This window comes from Perca fluviatilis, chromosome 22 (assembly GCF_010015445.1).
Source record: "Perca fluviatilis chromosome 22, GENO_Pfluv_1.0, whole genome shotgun sequence".
NCBI classification, from domain to species: Eukaryota; Metazoa; Chordata; class Actinopteri; order Perciformes; family Percidae; genus Perca; species Perca fluviatilis.
Window position 1 is genome coordinate 21,292,784 of NC_053133.1, and position 20,137 is coordinate 21,312,920.

Consider the following 20,137-nt stretch of genomic DNA (forward strand, 5'->3'; position numbering starts at 1 on the left):
TTATTCATTATTCTTTACAATAGCTGACAAAGTAGCCAGTGTACTGTTCGGGTCCAATATTCTAACCAAAGGCACATTCACACCTGTCTCTTGGAAAATCTTATTCTGCAGAGTCATGGCCAACATTGAGTCAATACCCAGCGCACACAGAGCTGAGTCATCATCCAGCTCATCTACACTAACATTGCTGATGTCACTGACAATTGTTCTCACACTTCCATGTGTGGAAGACAAATTCTGAACCCTGGGTTCATTGCTTAGTTCATCTTTTAGCTCTATTTCCACTAAAGCTGACAGCCGCTCTCTGAGAGATGCATTTTGTGAAAGTACATGAATGTGCAGATTTTTGAAGTTGAACTTGCATATGACTTGTTGTGGTCTGTTTATCACAAGACACTTTTCAAGTGCCTCTTGCACATCACACACATCCATTACCATCATCCCCTTTGCCTCCAGGAACTTTTGGAAATGGTCTTTGTTCAACAAGAGGCCAAGGTTTAAAGGGCCCCAGTTGATGGACTGTCCAGCAAGTCCAAGGTTTCTCCGATAATGACAGAATGTGTCGAGGAAAGAATTGGCTGCTGCGTAGTTACACTGTGAGGCATTGCCAATGAATGAAGAGATGGAGGAGTAGCACACAAAGAAATCCAGTTTGTTGTGAAGTGTTGCATAGTGTAGGTTTAGAGCCCCATTCACTTTGGGCTGCAGCACCTTTCGGAAGAGGGACTCATCGAGGTTTTTGATCAACGCATCATGTAATACTGCAGCACTGTGAAACACTCCTTTGATTGAACAAGAGGAGAATCGTTGTTTGATCTCTGAGATCGCGTCCACAACCTGCATTGACACAGAAACATCACACTGGACATTCATGATTGTCACCTCATATCTTCTTTGGAGGAGTTGCATTTCAAACTGCATTTCATCAGTCAGAGTACTTCTGGACAGTGTTGCAATACAACCTCCCCCATTATGGGCAATGAACTTTACCGTTTCTAGTCCCAAACCAGAGAGCCCTCCGGTTACAATGTAAACACAGCTTGGTTTAAAAGGTTTCCCAGGCCTAGTAAACAAAGGGATATCAGACGCTGGACAGTCACGTTCTCTGTGATCTAGAACAACTTGCTGCACTGTCTTTGTTGAAAAGTATGACTCTGCATCTGCATCAGTCTGCGGCTCTTCTAGGCTTGATAATTGAAAAATCTGCCTTTTCAAAGGTAGAGACTCTGTATCAAAGCCTAATGACATTAGCCAATCCAAGATATTCCTGTTTTGTACTTGCAGATTGGCTCTCTGGAGGACATTCGCCACATCAAGTTGATGTACATGCATGTGTTTACTCTTCAATGCAAACATGTTTGCTGAGAGTGAGGATGACATGTGATTGCTACATACAAAAATAAGGTGTCTGTCATGAATACCGCTGTCAGGCATCCCCTGCCAGGAGTCATCGAACGGGGGCAGAAAAACAAATGCATGACTATGACCAAAATGCAGAGATTTCCCTCTGAAATGTGGCAAAGAAGAAACATTCCAGCCTGACCTGTTTGCTGTCAGAGCCAAAACCTTCATCAGAGCAGAGGCTGAGTTGGAGGAGATGATGAGCAGCTTTCTGGGCTGTTGTTTTACCTTAGACAGCATTCTCTGCAGGATCTCCCAAGCCAGTATGAAGTAAGACACACATGGAGTCTCTTTCAGAAACGGGAGCCTCTTTGTGCTGTAGCACACAGCTTCGGGAATTATAATCTTCGCAGTGGCAGCAACTGGGTAACATGAAGCTATATGATCTCCCACTCTTAGATGACAAACATCTTTCCCAACAGCTGTGACAATGCCACTAAAATCTAAAGCGAGGAGCTTGTGAGTCTGTGACGTATGCTTGTTCCAATACATTGTCTTGCCGAAGTTCAAATGTGAAGTGGTGATGGGAAAGTAATCAGATGAGTGAGCGCAGACATTGGTAAGTTGCATCTCAACTGACTTCTCTTCGACATAATTTGCATTTGCGTCGTAGGGGATGGCAGACAAGTGAGCCATTCTGTATGGATCAGTTGTCTGTAGAACAAAGTCGCTCACATATACTGAGTGCATATCACTTTGACATAAAGCGCCGTCCCCCACCGGGGTCCGTGCTATTCTTGTTGTTGATGCTTGGCCTTTGCTGATCATGACCTCTTGTTTTATGCAGGTGTTTATCACACGAACCAGCATTTGAATGTCTTCACTGGTCACAGAAGCAAGGTCAATCAGTTGAAACGAGAGACCTGCCATCTCTGCTGCACAAGCCCTTGTCATACCAGACAGCACAAAACCAGGACTGACATGGTCCACAATCGTTTCTGCCGATCTATAGGTTATGACGCGGACAGTGCATGAGCGTTTGCTCTCATTCAAGGCTAAAACAATCTGCCGAAACAACTCACAGCAAGTCACCAAGCAGTCCAGCATCTTCTCAGATGACAAGTGACTGAGGTCCTCTACACCCCAAATGAAGAGAACATTTTCCAAATCCACATTGTTGGTAAGTGAGTCAAACACTAAATTTCGAATTTGATCTGCAATCCAATGCTCTCTGCTCTCCACAAGTGCTGACTCTGGGTGTATGTATGGCCTAAGTCCTTTAGCAATGCCAAGTTTGTCTTCAAAAACTATTGCTTTTATTTTGTGATTTTCCAAGTCTTTCATATCAGGAATTGCAGTTATTTCATTGTGGAAGAACCGTGACTGAAGAACACTTGAGCAATTGCCCAAAAATGAGATCCTCACCCCCTTAAGTTCTACCAGTACATGACCCTTTGTGGTGGAAAAGCTACCACATACATCAAGGAAGTCTGGAGTCTCCTGAGTGACCCGTAAGTACATAACCATTTCCTCTTGTAGTGGTCCTGAAATGGCTACACTACCGATAGCTGAAGGGAACCCCTGCTTGGCTGTTAGCCGTCCGATAGCTACCACAGCGGTCATTTGCAAGAAATAGTCCAATACCACAGGGTGAATGAAATACTCATGAAGGTGTTTAAGAAGTTTACTAGGGACTTGAATTGCTGTCACAGCTTCCTTGAATTCATCTCCAAAATGCACATCGTCAAGCTGTTTAAAGACAACGCCATATTCAAATCCTGCTTGAGAAAGAATTGAATAAATCTCTTTTCTCTTTATAACCAATTTGCACCTCTGGGAGATCATGTCAAGACAAATGGTTGGTTCTTCTAACAGCGGTTGGCCATCTGTACACCTGTATGTGCCAGAGGTATGTGTTGCGACAGAAGACTGTATTTTAAATGAAGCCTCATTCTCTGCATGTTCCAGTGTCACTTTCAACTGATGACAGTTTGAGCTTAGTGTAAGCAGATTCTCAAACCGTACACTGAGCTGGAGCAGAGAAACAGGTTTCTTTGGCCTTAAACTTGCCATCACTGAGGCATAAGCTAGTTCAACGTAGAATGCGCCTGGCACAATGGGAACGCCATTGTTTTTATGCTCCCAAAGATATGGTGCAGTCTCTAATGACAGGTTGCACATATACTCTTTGTTTTCCTGCTTTATTTGGGATATGAGCGTATGTGGGGAAAACGCAGATGATTCACCACCTTTTCTCACAGCTTCAAAGTTCAATTCTGTCTTTGTTTTGACAAACTGATAGACTGGAAGAGCTATGGGCAATGTTTCAGAACCTCTGTAGAGTTGATGCCAGTCCACTCTGATGCCCAGTTCAAATAGTTTTGCCACGGTAGATAAGACTTTGTCGTAATCTTTCTCTGGCTGAACAGAGGGAAGAACTATGGCGTTATTTCCCAAAGTCTCATGTATGTTCCTTTGGAGAGCCCTACGAGGTCCAATCTCCACAAAAACCACATTTGTCCTTGATTGCTTGTCTTTGATGGCAGCACGCAGTGTTTGTTCAAATAAAACAGGCTCTCTGATGTTCCTTGCCCAGTACCTGCCTGTTCTAAAGTCACCATCTGAATAACTGTCTCCTGTCACTGTGGAAAAAAGCTTGCACTCTGTGTTGTTGGCATCCAAGAGATTGATACTTTTCTCAATGTCATCCAGTATAGGATCCATCATGTGGCTATGGTATGCTGCTGGCACATCTAACTCATGCAGGAACAGATTTTTCTCTGTAAACACAATCTTCAGCCTTTGATGAAGGATGTCTATGGCATCTGCATCCCCTGACAGAGTGCAGGACTGGGGGCTGTTGAACGCTGCAACACAAATCTTCCCAGAAAACTCTGGAAGGATTTTTAATACCTTTTCTACTGCCACATTACCAACAACAAGCATCTTCCCCCCTGTGACCTTACTCTGAAGATTACTGCGGTGATACAATACTTTTACAGCATCCTCAAGAGACAGGAGACCAGAACAGTGAGCAGCAGCAACCTCACCAACAGAGTGTCCAAGCACGGCATCAGGTTTGACACCCCATTGCTTTAGGAGAGTGGCAATGCCAACCTGAATCGCAAAAAGAAGAGGCTGGACAACATCTGCCTTGCTGAAATCCTCATTATCGTATTCACCAGCAAGCCATTGACTAATGCTGATGCTTTTATGACTTTGAAAGAGATTCTCAACTTCTCTGACCTTATCTTTGAAAACAGGAACCTCTCTCAGGAGCTGCTTGCACATACCCCTGTAGGCGACCCCATTCCCACAAAACACAAACACCACCTGGATGTCAGAGCTTATTGGCCGAACCTTTGTTTTTAGTGCAGATGTCAGCTGCTGTTCTAAATCTGAGAGGGAAGATGTTGGAAAGGCCTTCCTATATTTGTGTCTGGAATGACTCCTTCCACATGCTGAAGTGTATGACAATGCCTGTAAGTCAACTGTTTGATCACTGAAAAGCCTGTGGTGGGTGTCAGTAATAGACAGGATAAGTGATTTCTCAGAGGCTGCAGATATTACAAAGAGATTTGGACAGCCTTTTGGAGTCTGAGTGGTTACGGTGGTCTGTCTGTACTCTCTTACAATCACGTGTGCATTTGTGCCTCCAAACCCAAAGCTGTTGATCCCAGCCAGCCTTCCTAATGACCAATGTGTCTCCCATCTTTCAACTTTAATCGGAATGCTTATAGGCAGAGTTTTTACATCTACACTGGCACTGTCTTCTGAGTAGAAAACTGAGGGAACAATGGTTGCATGCTTCATCATTAAGAGTACCTTAATGAGTCCGGCCACTCCAGCTGCAGACTCTGTATGTCCAATGTTGCCCTTCACAGAGCCAATCCACAGCCTCTCTGAACCGGGAGGTTTGGCTTTAGCAATGACATTTGAGATGCTTGCTGCCTCTGTTGGATCTCCAACTGGAGTTCCCGTCCCATGTGCCTCTATGTACTGGACATTCGCAAGGTCAGACTCTGAGTAGACTCTTTGCAACAGCTCCTGTTGTTGTGTCATGGAGGGTTTGGTGATTGGAGTGACTGAGTGTCCATCTTGGTTGACTGCTGTTTTGCTGACAATACCCCATATTTTGTTGCAGTCTTTTATGGCCTTTAGATAGAAAGTAAAATATTGGTAATGTTTTTAGCAGACCATTTATTATCTCTGCTGTATGCAATTTATTAATGGCATGAAATTATCATGAACAATAAACAGAATACTTGCTTACGTTTTTCAGAGGCTTCAGGAGAACTACACCACAGCCCTCCCCTCTACCATAGCCATCTGCTCTGCTGGAGAAAGGTTTGCTGGTCCCCTCAGGTGAGATCATATTCGCCTTGCTGAGAGCTACAAACACTCTTGGCTCTATTATACAGCTGACACCTCCACACAGAGCCATCTCACAGTCTCCTAGTTTAGATGCCGTAAGAGTAAAATAAAATATGGTACATTATAAATGTTGATTAGCTTGCTTTCAGGCATGACATTAGGGGAACAAAGAACTAAATACCTTGCTTTATAGCCTGGCAGGCTACATGTAGAGCCACCAAAGATGAAGAACAGGCACTGTCTATGGCAAAAGAAGGGCCAGTGAGATTAAAGGTGAAGGATATTCTATTGGCAGCCACACTCATGGCCGTCCCAGTGCCGTTGTAGTGGGTTATCGTAGCAGGACTGTTACTTCGGAGTATCTCGTAATCCCTGTTCATTAGACCTGCAACATTATTATGAAGCAGAGTATGTCACAATTTGTGTATCATGAAATTGGGCTTGTTTTAAATGTACCATAGAACGATAGATGATCACCTATGTAAACTCCAGTTCTGCTGCCACTGATGCTTTCCATAGCGATTCCTGCATCTTCCAATGCCCTGTATGTACAATGCAGAAGGAGTTTCTGCTGAGGGTCCATGAATTCAGCCTCTGCTTCAGTAATGCCAAAAAACTTGTGATCAAACTCATTAAACCTGAAATATAAAAATAGCAGATCTATCATAATCCGAACAATCTTTCATTAGAAATGTAACACTTAATCTTAAAGTGATGGTTCGGAATAATTTCACCCTAGGGTCCTTTGCACCATGACCTCGAGCCAAAAACCCCCCCAGAAGCTTTTTTCACCTGGGTCGAACATTGGACGAGTTAGCGTTATCAGCTGAATAGCATAGTGCAGGCGCTAATGGATCCGAGAGTGTCTCTTGTACATTACCCCACTAATAATGCCCGAAATGATACCAAACTTCTACACTAGTACAAATAGGTTATGTACTCATAAAACGATGGATTGGAAAGTTTGTAACTACACCAGAAGTTTATGTAAATAACACTTGTCTGCTGGCTTCTCGTCTCTGCTGTTGCTGCTGCTGTTACTACCGGGCAGTAAGAGTGCTTAGGGCCTTCTACAAATTACAAAAGAGATGCAACAAAAATATTTATTAATTTAATGAATAAATAAGGTAATGTCTCCAAACTTACCTCAATTACAACTTGTCTCCTGCTAGTTGTACTACAGCACTTACTTTAAAAAATAAGTTAAATTAATAAATATTTTTGTTGCATCTCTTTTCGGTGTTGTAATTTGTAGACGGCCCTAAGCACTCGTCTTACAGCAGCAACAGCAAAGAGCAGAAGCCAGCAGGCAAGTGTTATTTACATAACACTTCTGGTGTACTTACAAACTTTACAATCCATCGTTTTATGAGTGCATAACCTTTGTACTACTGTAGACGTTTGGTATCATTTAGGGCATTATAAGTGGGGTAATGTTAAGAGACACTCTCGGATCCATTAGCCCCTGCGCTAAGCTATTCAGCTGATAACGCTAACTTGTCCAACGTTCGACCCAGGTGAAAAAAGCTTCTGGGGGGGGTGTTTGGCTCGAGGTCATGGTGCAAAGGACCCTAGGGTGAAATTACTCCGAACCATCACTTTAACAGATGATGCTTACCCTTCTATAAGAGCTGCTTTGGTGGTCTGTGTTTTTCCAGGTTTTCTATCATCAGCATCATACCAAAAAGTGGTGTCAAATCTCTCTGCTGGAATATCTACAGCACAGTTCTTCCCCTCCAACAGAACCCTCCAGAAATTGTCCAAGCCCTCACCTAAAATAAAACAGACCACAATACCTTTGTGAAGACAACTAGGGAAAAACACATTCACTCAGAAATTCAAAATGCTTGTATCATACCTCCAGGGAAATTGCATCCAATGCCGATAACAGCTATATCATCCTCTGCATCCTCCATTGTTCCTTTGAGATGGCAGTGAAGCTGCTCTGGGGACGTGGTTACTTTATTCTAAAAGCCTAAATGAAACTTCAAGCCCCTCCATAGTGAAGCTTAATGTTCAGTTCTGGTTGCTGTCTTTGGTCAGGACTAGAGCTGCTGTACCTCCCACCCTTTATAAACGTTGTGCCCATGAGTTGGGACGAGAGGACACAACAATGCCTTGCCTTGTTGCATCTCAGTTGGCTTCATCTGGAACTAAATACACTAATTGTAACTTAAGATCATTCAAAAGGCAGCAATGAATAGGTTTTTTTGTTCTCGTTTGCAGATTGACAAAAGGCCACAGTATGTAGTAGAGTCTGCTTATCACTAGCAGATTTCAAAGCAAACCTGTGGTCACATCGTCTCTACAAGGAAACAGTAACGTTTTTCACTTAGATGTTCCTAAACATAACATCATTACTGTGGATGAGACTGCATTAATCAGGTGTTAAAAGGGAAAGAACACAGAAAAAGAATAAATGTGTTTTCTTCAATTTAATTCAAAAGTATGCTTGAAAAAATAAACCCTAGAAAATTAGGACATTATTGGATGCCGCAGAATCTGCAGATAGATGCATCCTTATGAATCAATGTGTTGACAGTGGTAACAGTCATAATTATGTTAAAGCTGGTCTAATTTGTATTACTTATCCATAAGTATACAGACCCCTTCACTTTTCCACATTTTATTATGTTGCAGGCTTATTCAAAAATTGTTTAAATTAATTTTTTTACTCATCAATCTTTATTCAATATTCTATAATGACAAAGCAGAAACAGGATTTAAGATTTTTTTTTTTTAAGAAAAAACAGAAATATCTCATTGACATAGCCTAAGTATTCAGACCCTGACATCTTTTTGCTTTGACACTTAAGTTTAGCTCAGGTGCCCCCCATTTCTCTTTCTTATCTTTGAGGCGTTTCCAGATCCTTGATTGGAATCCACCTGTCGTGAATTCAATTGATTGGACGTGATTTGGAAAGGCACACACACCTGTCTATATAAGGTCTGACAGCTGAAAGAGCACAATAGAGCAAAAACCAAGCCGTGTGGTTGAAGGAACTTTCGGCAGAGCGCACACAGCTGCGTTGAGGCACGTATAGAAGTTTGGAACAACCAGTACTCTGGGGAGAAGGGCCTTGGTAGAAGAGGTTACCAATAATCGTGATGGTCACTCTGGCTGAGCTCCAGAGATCCTGTGAGGAGAAACTTTCAGAAAACAACAATCACTGCAACACTCAAATTTGGGCTTTGTGGCAGAGTGTCAGACAGAAGCCTCTCTTCAGTGAAACATGCATGAAAGCCTGCTTGGAGTTTGCAAAAAAAAGGACTCTTAAGGCTAAGAACTCAATTACACACTCTGGAAAGACCAGAAAATTGCTGTCCACTGACGGTCCCCATTCAACCTGAGAAGCTTAGGATCTGCAGGGAAGCCTGGCAGAAAATCCCAAATCCAGGTGTACAAAACTTTCTACCCAGGAAGAATTAAAGCTTTAATTGCTGCCCAAGGTGCTTTAACCAAGTACTGAGTTAAAGGTCTGAATGGTTATGTCAATGTGACATGTCAATGTTGCTTCTTTTAATAAATTTGCTCAAATGCTGTTTCTGTTTTGTCATCATGGTGCATTAAGTGTGAGGGGATATACGTTTAAACTATTTTAGCACAGGTCTGAAACTTAAAGTGAATGAATGGGGTCTGAATGTAGGCCTACTGAATGTTATCAAGTGACAAATATTTCAACTAGGAGCTAGAGGTGTCACTCAGTGATAAACCAGAGCATTCTCACCCAACTCTGCAGTTCCCCTCAGCTTAAAGGTGCTGTAGGTAGGATTGCAAAGATCCAGGACTTAGCCCAAAAAAGTGAACATCGACAACTTCTTAGTCCCTCCCCCACCCCCTTTCTGCTAAAGCCCAAAACTGTCTCCTAAGCCCCTCCCCCCACAAGGGAGAATAGGCTCGTTCGAGATGAGCCAGATTTGCGCAGACTCGATCACCGGCGATCGCCCCCCAATGCATGCTGGTTAGATTTGTGTCCGACTTGATCCCGACTTGCTCTGATGTCATGCACACTTGGGCAACGATAATCTCACGAGACCAAGGCGGCTGCAGTTCTGAGACGCAGGCAGCGCAGTTGCTTTTCACCGACTGCAAGACCCAGGCAGACCCAGGGCATGCTGGGAAACGCCGGCCTCTCAGCTGATCTAACAGCTGATTGGTTGGTTCAGAATCGACTCAACATGATGACGTTTTATATAAATGTTTTATTGATTTTGATTTGGAGGGATTTTAACTATTTGTCTGATTTAAAGGCTTATTCTGTACAGAACACATGTTGTGTGGCTGATAGTTATGTTTAGAAGTCGGAGAACCTAAATCCGTTCAGACTACAGATCATCTACAATGTAAATCAGCAAGAGATCGCATGTAGAGCATTTTGACAGCTACTCTGTCATAATAAAAACTGGAGACTGTGTAGGAGCTGATATATAGGTCTGATCGGAATCAGACCACAGTGTTTCTGTCACTTCCTGTTCAGCCTGAAGGCTGCTGGAAACTGTCCGACTTGAAAGCGGATTTTTGTCACCGCCCCCGGCTGCTCCTGCCTGCTCTCGTCCACTTTACAGGCGAGGCGCAGTTCATCTCAAACGAGCCTAATGAATGCGTGTGCATGAGCAGTTATTGACACTCAGTTAGACCCCCCCCCCCCACCCGGCCCTGATTGGTGCATCTGAACAGGGAGCTGTGGAGTTTTGCAAATCACACTACAGGCTGTAGGTGGTGCCTGAGGAGCCAGATTATTTTTTAAATTCCATGCTTCATGTAGTTCTACTCGAACATAGGGTCAGTTTCAGCAATTATGACAGAAAGTTAGTTTTATAAGTCTTACCTACTGCACCTTTTAACAGTGTTTTCATGTCCTCGCCACTCAATCAAAAGTTTTTAAGACCTGCAACTTTACAATTTTTTAAAACCGCCATCAGGCAGTGGTTTTCAGTGGGAAAAGCGGATAAACCCACTGTGACCAGTAGGTGTTTATACAGCACCAACAGCAGACAAGTCTGCAGCTGGAGAACAAAGTGGAGCATTTGGCAACTAATGTAGAGTCAGATATTTCACCACAAAGCTGGCAAAGACCAAAAGTGAACCAAAGTGAAAATGAATACTGGAGCAATTCATCTCCAAATAAATGCTAATATCTGTTTGATGTGACATGTAAATAAGGAACTGTCTTGCTGACACATAATTGGCCATGTAAGCTTTGAGAGCAGCTTGTTGTGCTGCCCCCGAGTGGCCAAAGTCAGTCACTGCAAGTCTAAGTTTCATTTGAGTCATGTACTGAACAACACATTCATGAGCAAGGATAACCTTTATTTGAGCTCCAAGGTCTTTGTCTCAAAGAACAAACTGAAGCACAAAGCCAATCCTTTTACACGTTTATAGTGTGTGTGTGTGTGTGTGTGTGTGTATATACATACATTTCCCCTCATTTATCAGCTACACGTGGGCTTAGAATAGGGCGTGAGGATCACTAATTTCAGAAAAAGAACACACCTTTGGGCACTTAAATAAATAAACAAAATAGATGCAACTGAAATATATAATTTAGAGAAAAAAACTCTAAAATGAGCAGTGGTATCACCTGTACTTTGCTACAGCCAGATGGTACATTCTAGATTGAGGTATTTTAAGGTTCTATGGTGTTCACCGGTCTGTACACATTTAAAATGAGACATAGACATATGGGAAATCATTCATCTCACCTTAATACATTTACAGTATAACCTTGTTATGATACCAAATATGACTGATGAATCAAAAAGTTCTATAGATGTCATTTGTCTTGAGAGTAGAGCACAGGAAGCCCCTCATGACACCTCAAACATCTTTGACTGTAGCAGACTTCTGGAGACCAAATATGTATTTTTTTATCCAATTAAACTGGGTGCTTTTAAAATCACTGTGAAACCAAAAGTCTTTGCTACAGGAAATGCAAGACAAATTAAAATAATAATAAAAGGTTTATAAGGGGTGAAACTTAATCCTTTAATCTTCACATCGATAATAAGATGGTTACTAACAAATGAAATACAAGGCCTCCAAAAGCCCTGTGCACAGCTTCATATATATACATGATACAAGAGTCAAAAATATCTACTGAGGTATCTGCTGGTCCAATGATTTGCCCTCCAGCACCATCTGGATCTCCTTGGCATTCAGAGTTTCATATGCGAGCAGGGCATCAGCTAGCTTCTTGTGCTCCTTGTTGTACGTCTTCAGGATGTTTTTAGCACGTTCGTATGAGTCCTGGATGAGAGAGGAAGAAATTTAAATAAAGGGATACATTAAACTGTCAATATGAGAGTGCTGTGGGGAAACTCACCTTCAGTAGAACCCTGACTTCCTGCTCGATGGCAGCCTGTGTCTCGGGGCTCTGCTTGGTCACGTCGCCGTAGGTCATGACACCAAGCTGCAATCAAACACAAATTACATCCTTAGGGTTGAGTGAACAATAGACCTTCCTGTGCATTAGACACTTGTCGTTACTGGTCATTATAAGATGCGACTCCTGCGAGAGATTTTTTTCCCCCAGAGTTAGACAGAGATTGTCATTGTCTTGTGTGTAATTCTATGTTCTAGTAATGTTAAATGACTGCAGGTTTTCATTCCACCTTAACAATAAATGAGTGTCCCAGTCTCTGATGTTCAAAATAACATTTACACGTGGCTTCACAGAAACATTTTGTTGTATATACTGTAAAGAAAGGGTCAAGCCCCGCAGCAATAAAGGCCCCAGAACATCACCTCCTCTATCAGTCATCTACGGTAGCAAACATTATCCAAATGGTCACTCATTTACCACACAAATTTAAATGTTACCTTGTCACTCATGCCGAACCTGGTCACCATCATTTTTGCTATTTTGGTTGCTCCATCGAAGTCACTGGAGGCTCCTAAAATGAACAACAGCAGGAAATTTAAACTAATGCTGTATCACAAACGACCAAAGCATACAGTCAATATTATCAGACGTGTCCTATAATATTACACTGTTTTGATTTCATACATTTTAAAACAAACTTTTGTTTCATACCAGCATAGGATAACAATATGTCAGAATCCTTTGAAACCACACACATTTGCATTTTGCACTCCAAACACTGCTCTGAGAAACTTTTTTTTTTTTTTTTTTAAATGTTAGGGTTTTAGAATACAGGTGAAGTATATTCTCTTTAACAGTGTTTCTGGTGCTGATAGCACAACAGGACTGACACCCAAACACCAACTAAATCAAGTTCTTTGATCCCCGCACCAGTGGTGATGTTATCATCTCCAAAGATGAGCTCCTCTGCTACTCGGCCGCCCATACTGACATCCATCTGAGCCAGCAGCTGGGCTCTGGTCTCACTCCAACGGTCATTCTCTGGGAGCATGGACACCTGGAGGACAGAGACAAGGACAGGAATTAGATTTGGGTTAAGTTTTCACATTAAAAGTTACCCAAACTTTACTGGAAAGGAGTAGGAGATGAGCTCACGTGGCCAAGAGTTGGACCTCTAGGCATGATGGTGGCCTTATTGATGGGCATTGCATCTTTGGTGTAATAGGCAACAATAGCATGGCCGGACTCATGGTAGGCTGTGATGGTCTTATTCTTCTTGTCGATATCAACACTCTTCCTCTCAGGGCCTGGTATGGAAAGGACAAAATAAAAAGGATTAAAATGTGGTCGGATTAGCTCAGGTGGTAGAGCAGGCGCACATATATGGAGGTTTACTCCTCGTCGCAGTGGCTGCGGGTTCTACTCCGGCCTGCGGCCCTTTGCTGCATGTCATTCCCCCTCTCTCTCCCTTTTCATTTCTTCATCTGTCCTGTGGAATTAAAGGCCTAAAATACTATAAAAAAAGGGATTACAACAAAGATTTTACTTGGCTCCCATTCATGTCATCTCTCTTTGACATTCTTCCCGTCTCCTAACTAGAGTGTGTCTCGGTAATCCGTCCCATGTAGAGTGTGTGTGTGTGTGTGTGTGTTCACCCATGAGGATCTTGTCCTTAGCGAACTCCAGATCCTTCATTGTGACCATCTCTTTCTCGTCCATGGCTGCCTTCAGGGCCGCCTGGTTGACCAGGTTCTCCAGCTCTGCCCCAGTGAAGCCCACCGTGCCCCGGGCAATAATCTCCGCTTCCACAGCTGTGGAAGAGCAACACAAGAGAAAAGGCCTTCTTTAATAAAAGGTGATCAGTGTTCAAGAGACAATGGTGTCTTTTACAGAAATGAAAAAACAAAAAGGTATTCTCACAGGCGTGCTCTTTTGAATGCTTTAAGATGATTTCAGTTGATAAGGAGAGCTAATGTTTCTACATTAATTCCCAATTAGAAATTGTTTCTGAAATACTAACAAAAGGGAATGACAAAGAGTGCAGTAATAACCATGACCTGAAAGATTTGCTTTCCAAGATATTAAGTTTAAAAAAAAAAAAAATCCTTCATATTTTTTGGATATTTGACACAGAGACGTAACGTACCAGGGTCCATTTTGATCTTCGAGAGGTACCAGTTGAGAATTTCAGTGCGTCCTTTCACATCGGGACGAGGGACCGTCACCTGCATGTCAAACCTTCCTGGCCTCACCAGAGCGCTGCAAAGTAGTAGCAAAGCAGCATTTATTAAGATTCATACTGCATTGACTCTTAACTTTTGTTAAACTAACTTACCTTTACTGCTTTAATTGAATTATATTCATCAAATATGATGATTTTTTTTTTTTTGAAGAGCAACGTATATTTTCAGATACTCAAACTAAAATCTTGGGTTTAAATTCACTCATTGTACAACTGGAAAAGGAACACTGGGAGCAAATGTCAGAACACGTACCAGCACATTTTAATTAACTTCCCATGCAAATGTGTAAACAACATCACTGCATGACTTTAAGTTGTTGTCTAAGTGTAGTATAAAATGGGTCAGGGATTCATTTTATTTTTTGTTTCGTGTACATGAAACTGTTCCATTCAGACAGAAACTAGGACAAGGCCACGGATAAAAACAGCCCACAGAGGGTAAAGGTCACATCTAACAGTTGTGTATACATGAAGTACATACTGTAGGGATTAACATTTTTTTTCAGCTAATTTTAAACTGTTTATTTCCGTTATACTACCTAAATATTAGCAAATGTAAGCCTAAGAAAGAAGAAGAAAAAAAAAAAGAAGTGAAATGTAAACATACGTGTCCAAAGCCTCTGCAAAGTTTGTAGCACCAATAACGATGACGCCCTCGTTTGGTTTAAACCTGTAAAATACCAAAACATTGAGCGTGGGAAGTAAAAGTTCCTGACGCCAACATTTATCTTTTCCACGATGCAGTTTTCAAAATGACAAAAGCAGAACACGGACCCATCCATTTCAGCCAGCAGCTGGTTGATGGTTTGCCTAGAATAGGGATGCATTGGAGACTCGATCCTCTTTCCGCCAACGCTGTCCAGCTCATCAATGAAGATAACACAAGGAGCATTCGCTTTTGCCTCTTCTGCAAACCACAACAAAAAAGGGGAAGATTTGTAGTTGTTTGGATACATCCTCAACCTCACTGGTTACTCGCATTTTCTCACATCCAGTAAACTTACTGAAAAGGTTCCTGATTCGACTCGCACCAACGCCCACGAACATCTCATCAAACTCTGATCCGGAGGCGTAGTAGAAAGGCACATCAGCCTCCCCAGCCACAGCCCGTGCTAACAGAGTCTTTCCTGTGCCTGGTGGACCAACAAGGAGGATCCCTGAGAGGATAAAAGGAAACAGCTTAGCATAAAATAGCTGCATATAAAAAAAATATATAAAGAAAACGGATGAAATGGAACAAAATATGAAATACCTTTAGGCAGCTTTCCGCCCAGAACAGTAAATTTCTCGGGGTTCTTGAGAAAATCCACAACATCTTGTAATTCATTCTTCGCCTCCTCTGCTCCTTTGACGTGCTCAAATGTCACATTCTTCATCTGGATGGGGTCGACTGCTGAGTCAAGACCAGATGTGGTGCGGAACCTCACTGTGAAATCCCCAAAACAACTGGTTCACTATAGTAACGCCAGTCAAAAAAAACCTTTCCATTTCTTTAGTCTCACAATGATTACAATTACAATATGCTTACTGCAACACATATATATGTAAATATAAAGATCCAAATGTATGCTGCTTCTATTCAATTATCAATTCCAAGTATTCAAACAGTTCTATCACACTGGCATGAAAACATACATAGCCGATATTGATATTAAAATATTACTACACAGTGGTATGCAGCAGAATAATCAGTCAAACTCTACAAGCACACTGAAAGAAAGACATTGTGTCTTATCAGCTATTATGTAAGGTATTACCTTTTTTAAAAGGTACACATTAAAAACAAATATTTACGCTCAAATAGGCTCAAGTAAAACACTTATTTGACATATTTGGAGACTCTAACAAGCTTTGTTCTATTTGCAGTGTGCATGTAGGGCGATAAGGACTTGATTTGCAAGCATAGGAAAGAATAAAGACTGAAACAAACCAGCATCAGAAAAGGAGCCTTTACCCGAGAGAAACGGGGTTCTTGACAAGCCATAAATACCAAGAAGTAGGAGAGCCAACAGGATAATCCTGGTTCTCCTCAGCGAGGCTGTAAAACAGAGCACAGACAAAGATTAGATAGAAGTTCTTGGTGTCAATCATAGGATCTCCGGGTTTTAACTCGGCACTGCCACCCAAAGAAACCTGGTGCAACTCTTAAGACTGACTACCATTATTATATAATTATATAAGGTTCCCATCCATGATAATTGTAGTGCCTGAAGGCTAAGTAAGCAGGGATGCACAGAATCAAATTTTTTCTGGGTTCGGCCGAATACCGAATCCACTGGTTAAGATTTTGCCAAATCCGAAACCGAATACCAAATCCTGGTCCCATCCTCAGTCCGTTTACACAGTAAACGCATTAATGAAGTAAACAACGTCCACAGCCTCTAAAATAGTCAAACGTAACAACTTAATGTTGAATTCACACGCTCTTTTCGCATCGCCATAAAGCACATCGCTATTGCCAGATGAGTGACAATTTTGTTTGGCAAATTATCGCAAACCAGTGTGTGATGAAGGCGTGTTGGGTGGGTGAACTTAGACAGCTAACGTTAGCTAACGAGCAGCAGCCGGCCATTCAGTCGCTCCGCTCCCACTGTAGGGACAATCATATGGCGAGAGAACGGCTGACAGCCCGGGAGAGGCACTGTCTGGTTAACACAAGTTTTTAGCGGTGACTGTCCTTCCTTCTTGCCGTACCTGAAGTTGCTGCATTTTGGCTGCTGTCTGTACATTCCTTCATGCACAACTCATATTCTTTCGGATGTTTCATACGCAAATGTTTTAACAGCGGCGATGTTGTGTGTTGTTTAGGGTCCTTGCCACCACGAGACAAATCGGCACTGCAAATTGAACATGCAGCTGGACTTAAATGGCCTTGTTTTGACTGAAAGTACTGCCAAACAACACTTTTTTTTGCTCACAAGTTCCATTTTCACTTTCTCACAGCCTACCGCATGGAACGGTCCACCTACGTAAACGCCTTCCCGTGATCAACGGCGGCGTCATTGCGTCGACCAGCGTTGCGCGCGTGGTGCAAGCGTAGGGTTCGGCAGAAACCGAACCCCCGTCAAAAAGCCCCATATTCTGCCGAATCCGAACCCGAATCCTGGATTCGGTGCCTCCCTGTAAGTAAGTGAGCAACATGCCTTGTGTTCTCTGAGTGAAGGCCTGAGACCTCATGAACCCCTCGGTGAACCCCGTCTTGAAAGCCTCCTGCTGGTTATCTGGAAGGTGCTTTTGTTTCAGCAGCTCGTCCAGTGATTGGGCTTCTGGTGCCTTTTCCCTCTGAAGCAATCCCTGGGAGGGAAATGTAGGGAGAGTTGGCATGGAAAGCTTCACAATTCACCACCCGTTAAATTATTTTGGTAACACAGAGTGCCTTCCAACAGGTCCCACTAATCTTTGCTGACCTTCATGAAGGCTGGTGTGTAGGCCTCGGACTCTACCGGACCGTCATAACCAGACTCTGTCCGTCTGGTCCTTGATTTAAGTGTCTTGAAACCCCGACTCTGGATCCATACTAAAAATGGACAAACACAAATGGAAAGCCGAAAAAACATTAAAACACACTTCCTCTAATGTCAAGCCGTTCATACGCGTACATTACTTAACACACAGCAGTTTAAGCATTCAAAGTCTGTTTCTTACCGGGTAAGAATTGCAGCTCTGAGCAAGCTTCTTTTAGAGGACTGTGGTATTGTCTGTGGAATATTGGGGAGCCAAAAACACCCAACCTTCTGTGTGAAAACCCTGTCAGACAAAAAGTGCAAAAGGTTGGTTTCACTGAACATGATATTATATTTTGACAAATTAGCTTTGTAAAGTAACTAAATTGTCTCAGATTCGACAGCTTTTGATAAAGTAAGATTTTCTTTCGAGAACGATAAAGCTGGGAAGCCTGAGCTGCTCACCATGCTTGTTGTGAAAGAAGCTGTCTGAAGAAACGTGACTCGACCTCCATATGGAAGGAACAGCGGGAGGCTCTTCTGGCCCGGGGATAGGCAGTAACCTGCTGACCAGCTCATCCAGCTGACTCGCCCTGATCTCCGACAGGCCGAGGTCCCTCAGACTCACACTGGGCTGGGAAGAAAGAAAGAATAGCAAAATAAGGTTATTTACCCTTCTCTACATCGATCATTGCGCGCATGTGGATTTTTAGAGCCTTTTGAAAAACATCCTCACTTTTTCGGAGACATAGAAATTCACACAAGTGAGATAGACCTGCTTCACTACTGTGGGATGTGCAAAATAATTAGTTTGCACATGAAATAAGACAGACAATGTGACAGGTAGTGGTAGGCTTGGGAATATATTTATTTATGTAAAATAAAAAATTAAAACTGCTCATGCCAGTCTGCTTTTGGTGAAGATCAGTTAACATTCTGCATTTAATAAAAAATTAAAATAATATTCTGGATTGGTAGATTTCATCTGGCCCTGGTTAATACTGTGTGTTTAAGAAAAATGGGACTATTGTGCATCCTTCACCTTATTTACAATTTTTTTTTTTCCTGCAGGAAAACTTCTTGATGATAAATGATGAAAAGCACATTTCAAACAGCTTCAGTAAAATGCATTCATGAGTGATATGTCTTGCTTCATGTGTGTAAGCCTCCTGAAGAGGTTTTCCCTCCCACTTGCAAAAAAGTGATGTTACAGATCTATTGTTTACCGTAGGTTGTCCAACATAACTAGTGTTCAGTACGATTTTTAATTATGTCTTGCATTACCAACAAAGTAAAAAAAGAAAAAAGAAAAAAGTAATGTGCATGTGAAGACATTCAAGTTCAGAGTTCAGACCAAAGTCACTGATGATGATGCGCTGTATCAATCATGTCATGTACCTGCGTGGTGTCCGTCTCACCTCTCTTAGATATGAACTGTGCTCTGGAATGAAATCTTTGTGCAGGGCCTGGACTGAAGCTGTGGCTGAGTTCTTCAGAGAGTGGAGGGCATTGATGAGCTGGCTGAGGGGCACTATCATCTGGCAGATACACAAACAGAGGCTTTTTAACACATGATGAGATGTACAATATTTCTTTTACTATGTATTATGTACTAAACACTTGCATAAGTTAATGTCTAGAAATGGATTTCAGGTTTTCTGGATTGTATCTGAAGTGTCCAGACACTGAGGTCGGAATGTTATTCGCTGACTCTACTCTGTTTTGCCAATCGGAGAAAAGTATGGCCCACATTCGTCAGACGTGTGCCAGTTATATAAACTCAAAATTGAGTTAGCACCCTTCAATTTACTCAAAGCTTAGCTCTTCAGAGACCTATCAGGTGGTGACGTCATGAGAGAAACCGCACGTACAAAGCTCGCTGTTACGTGTCGGATCTTGTTGCTTTGGGCACATTACGACAACGTGACGTATGCATGGGCTGATTATGAAGAATAATGCTAACATTAGCCGAGCTAGGTTGTCATTGACAAGAAGCGAAGACATAACATAAACAACGATAGACAGATCTTGTCATTGCTCCCATAACAGTCCCTTCCCGGCAACGCTTACTTTATAACTAAAACATATAGCTGTACGTTGTCAGAGGAGCACACAATTAGCTAGCTAGCTTAATAATCAAAAAGCTGCTATCCGGTCGGCTTTACGTTACCTGCTGTGGCTGAAAACACGTTGACAGTGAAAACATTTTTGCCCAATGATAACTCAAAATCAGGAGTTGGGGGGGTTGATGTGTGAGGAGAGACCCTCTATGTAACTCAAACGAACGAGTCCTCCCGGGAGCGGTGTCCTTTTTGTTTCCCTTGTTGTTACACAACTTTCAGCAGCTTAGCTAAATAACAGCAAATGGATTCTCCGGCATCCGAGGTCAAATGGACTACAATATGACGTCATGT

General features: G+C 42.3%; 2 protein-coding genes across 3 annotated transcripts; both read right to left on the reverse strand.

Moving 5' to 3' along the window:
• On the reverse strand, positions 1-7,711 carry pks1 (polyketide synthase 1). Its single transcript, XM_039790938.1, has 6 exons — positions 7,574-7,711; positions 7,334-7,487; positions 6,193-6,353; positions 5,897-6,100; positions 5,615-5,796; positions 1-5,496 (listed from the first exon to the last, which is right to left on the reverse strand). The coding sequence occupies exons 1-6, from the start codon at positions 7,629-7,631 to the stop codon at positions 1-3; spliced, it is 6,255 nt and encodes a 2,084-aa protein (XP_039646872.1). The 5' UTR covers positions 7,632-7,711.
• A 3,294-nt stretch (positions 7,712-11,005) lies between these two features.
• LOC120552199 (ATP-dependent zinc metalloprotease YME1L1-like) lies at positions 11,006-20,130 on the reverse strand. Of its 2 annotated transcripts, none has more exons than XM_039790018.1 (18): positions 19,894-20,130; positions 19,142-19,261; positions 18,189-18,357; positions 17,926-18,027; positions 17,688-17,797; positions 17,424-17,574; positions 16,235-16,318; positions 15,533-15,706; positions 15,285-15,437; positions 15,055-15,187; positions 14,888-14,950; positions 14,185-14,297; positions 13,694-13,849; positions 13,194-13,345; positions 12,969-13,095; positions 12,536-12,609; positions 12,039-12,125; positions 11,006-11,962 (listed from the first exon to the last, which is right to left on the reverse strand). In XM_039790018.1, the coding sequence occupies exons 1-18, from the start codon at positions 19,927-19,929 to the stop codon at positions 11,810-11,812; spliced, it is 2,157 nt and encodes a 718-aa protein (XP_039645952.1). In that variant the 5' UTR covers positions 19,930-20,130; the 3' UTR covers positions 11,006-11,809. The 2 variants fall into 2 exon arrangements, with proteins under 2 accessions (XP_039645952.1, XP_039645951.1); XM_039790017.1 differs by having other exon boundaries at positions 16,211-16,318.
• Positions 20,131-20,137: the final 7 nt, after the last annotated feature.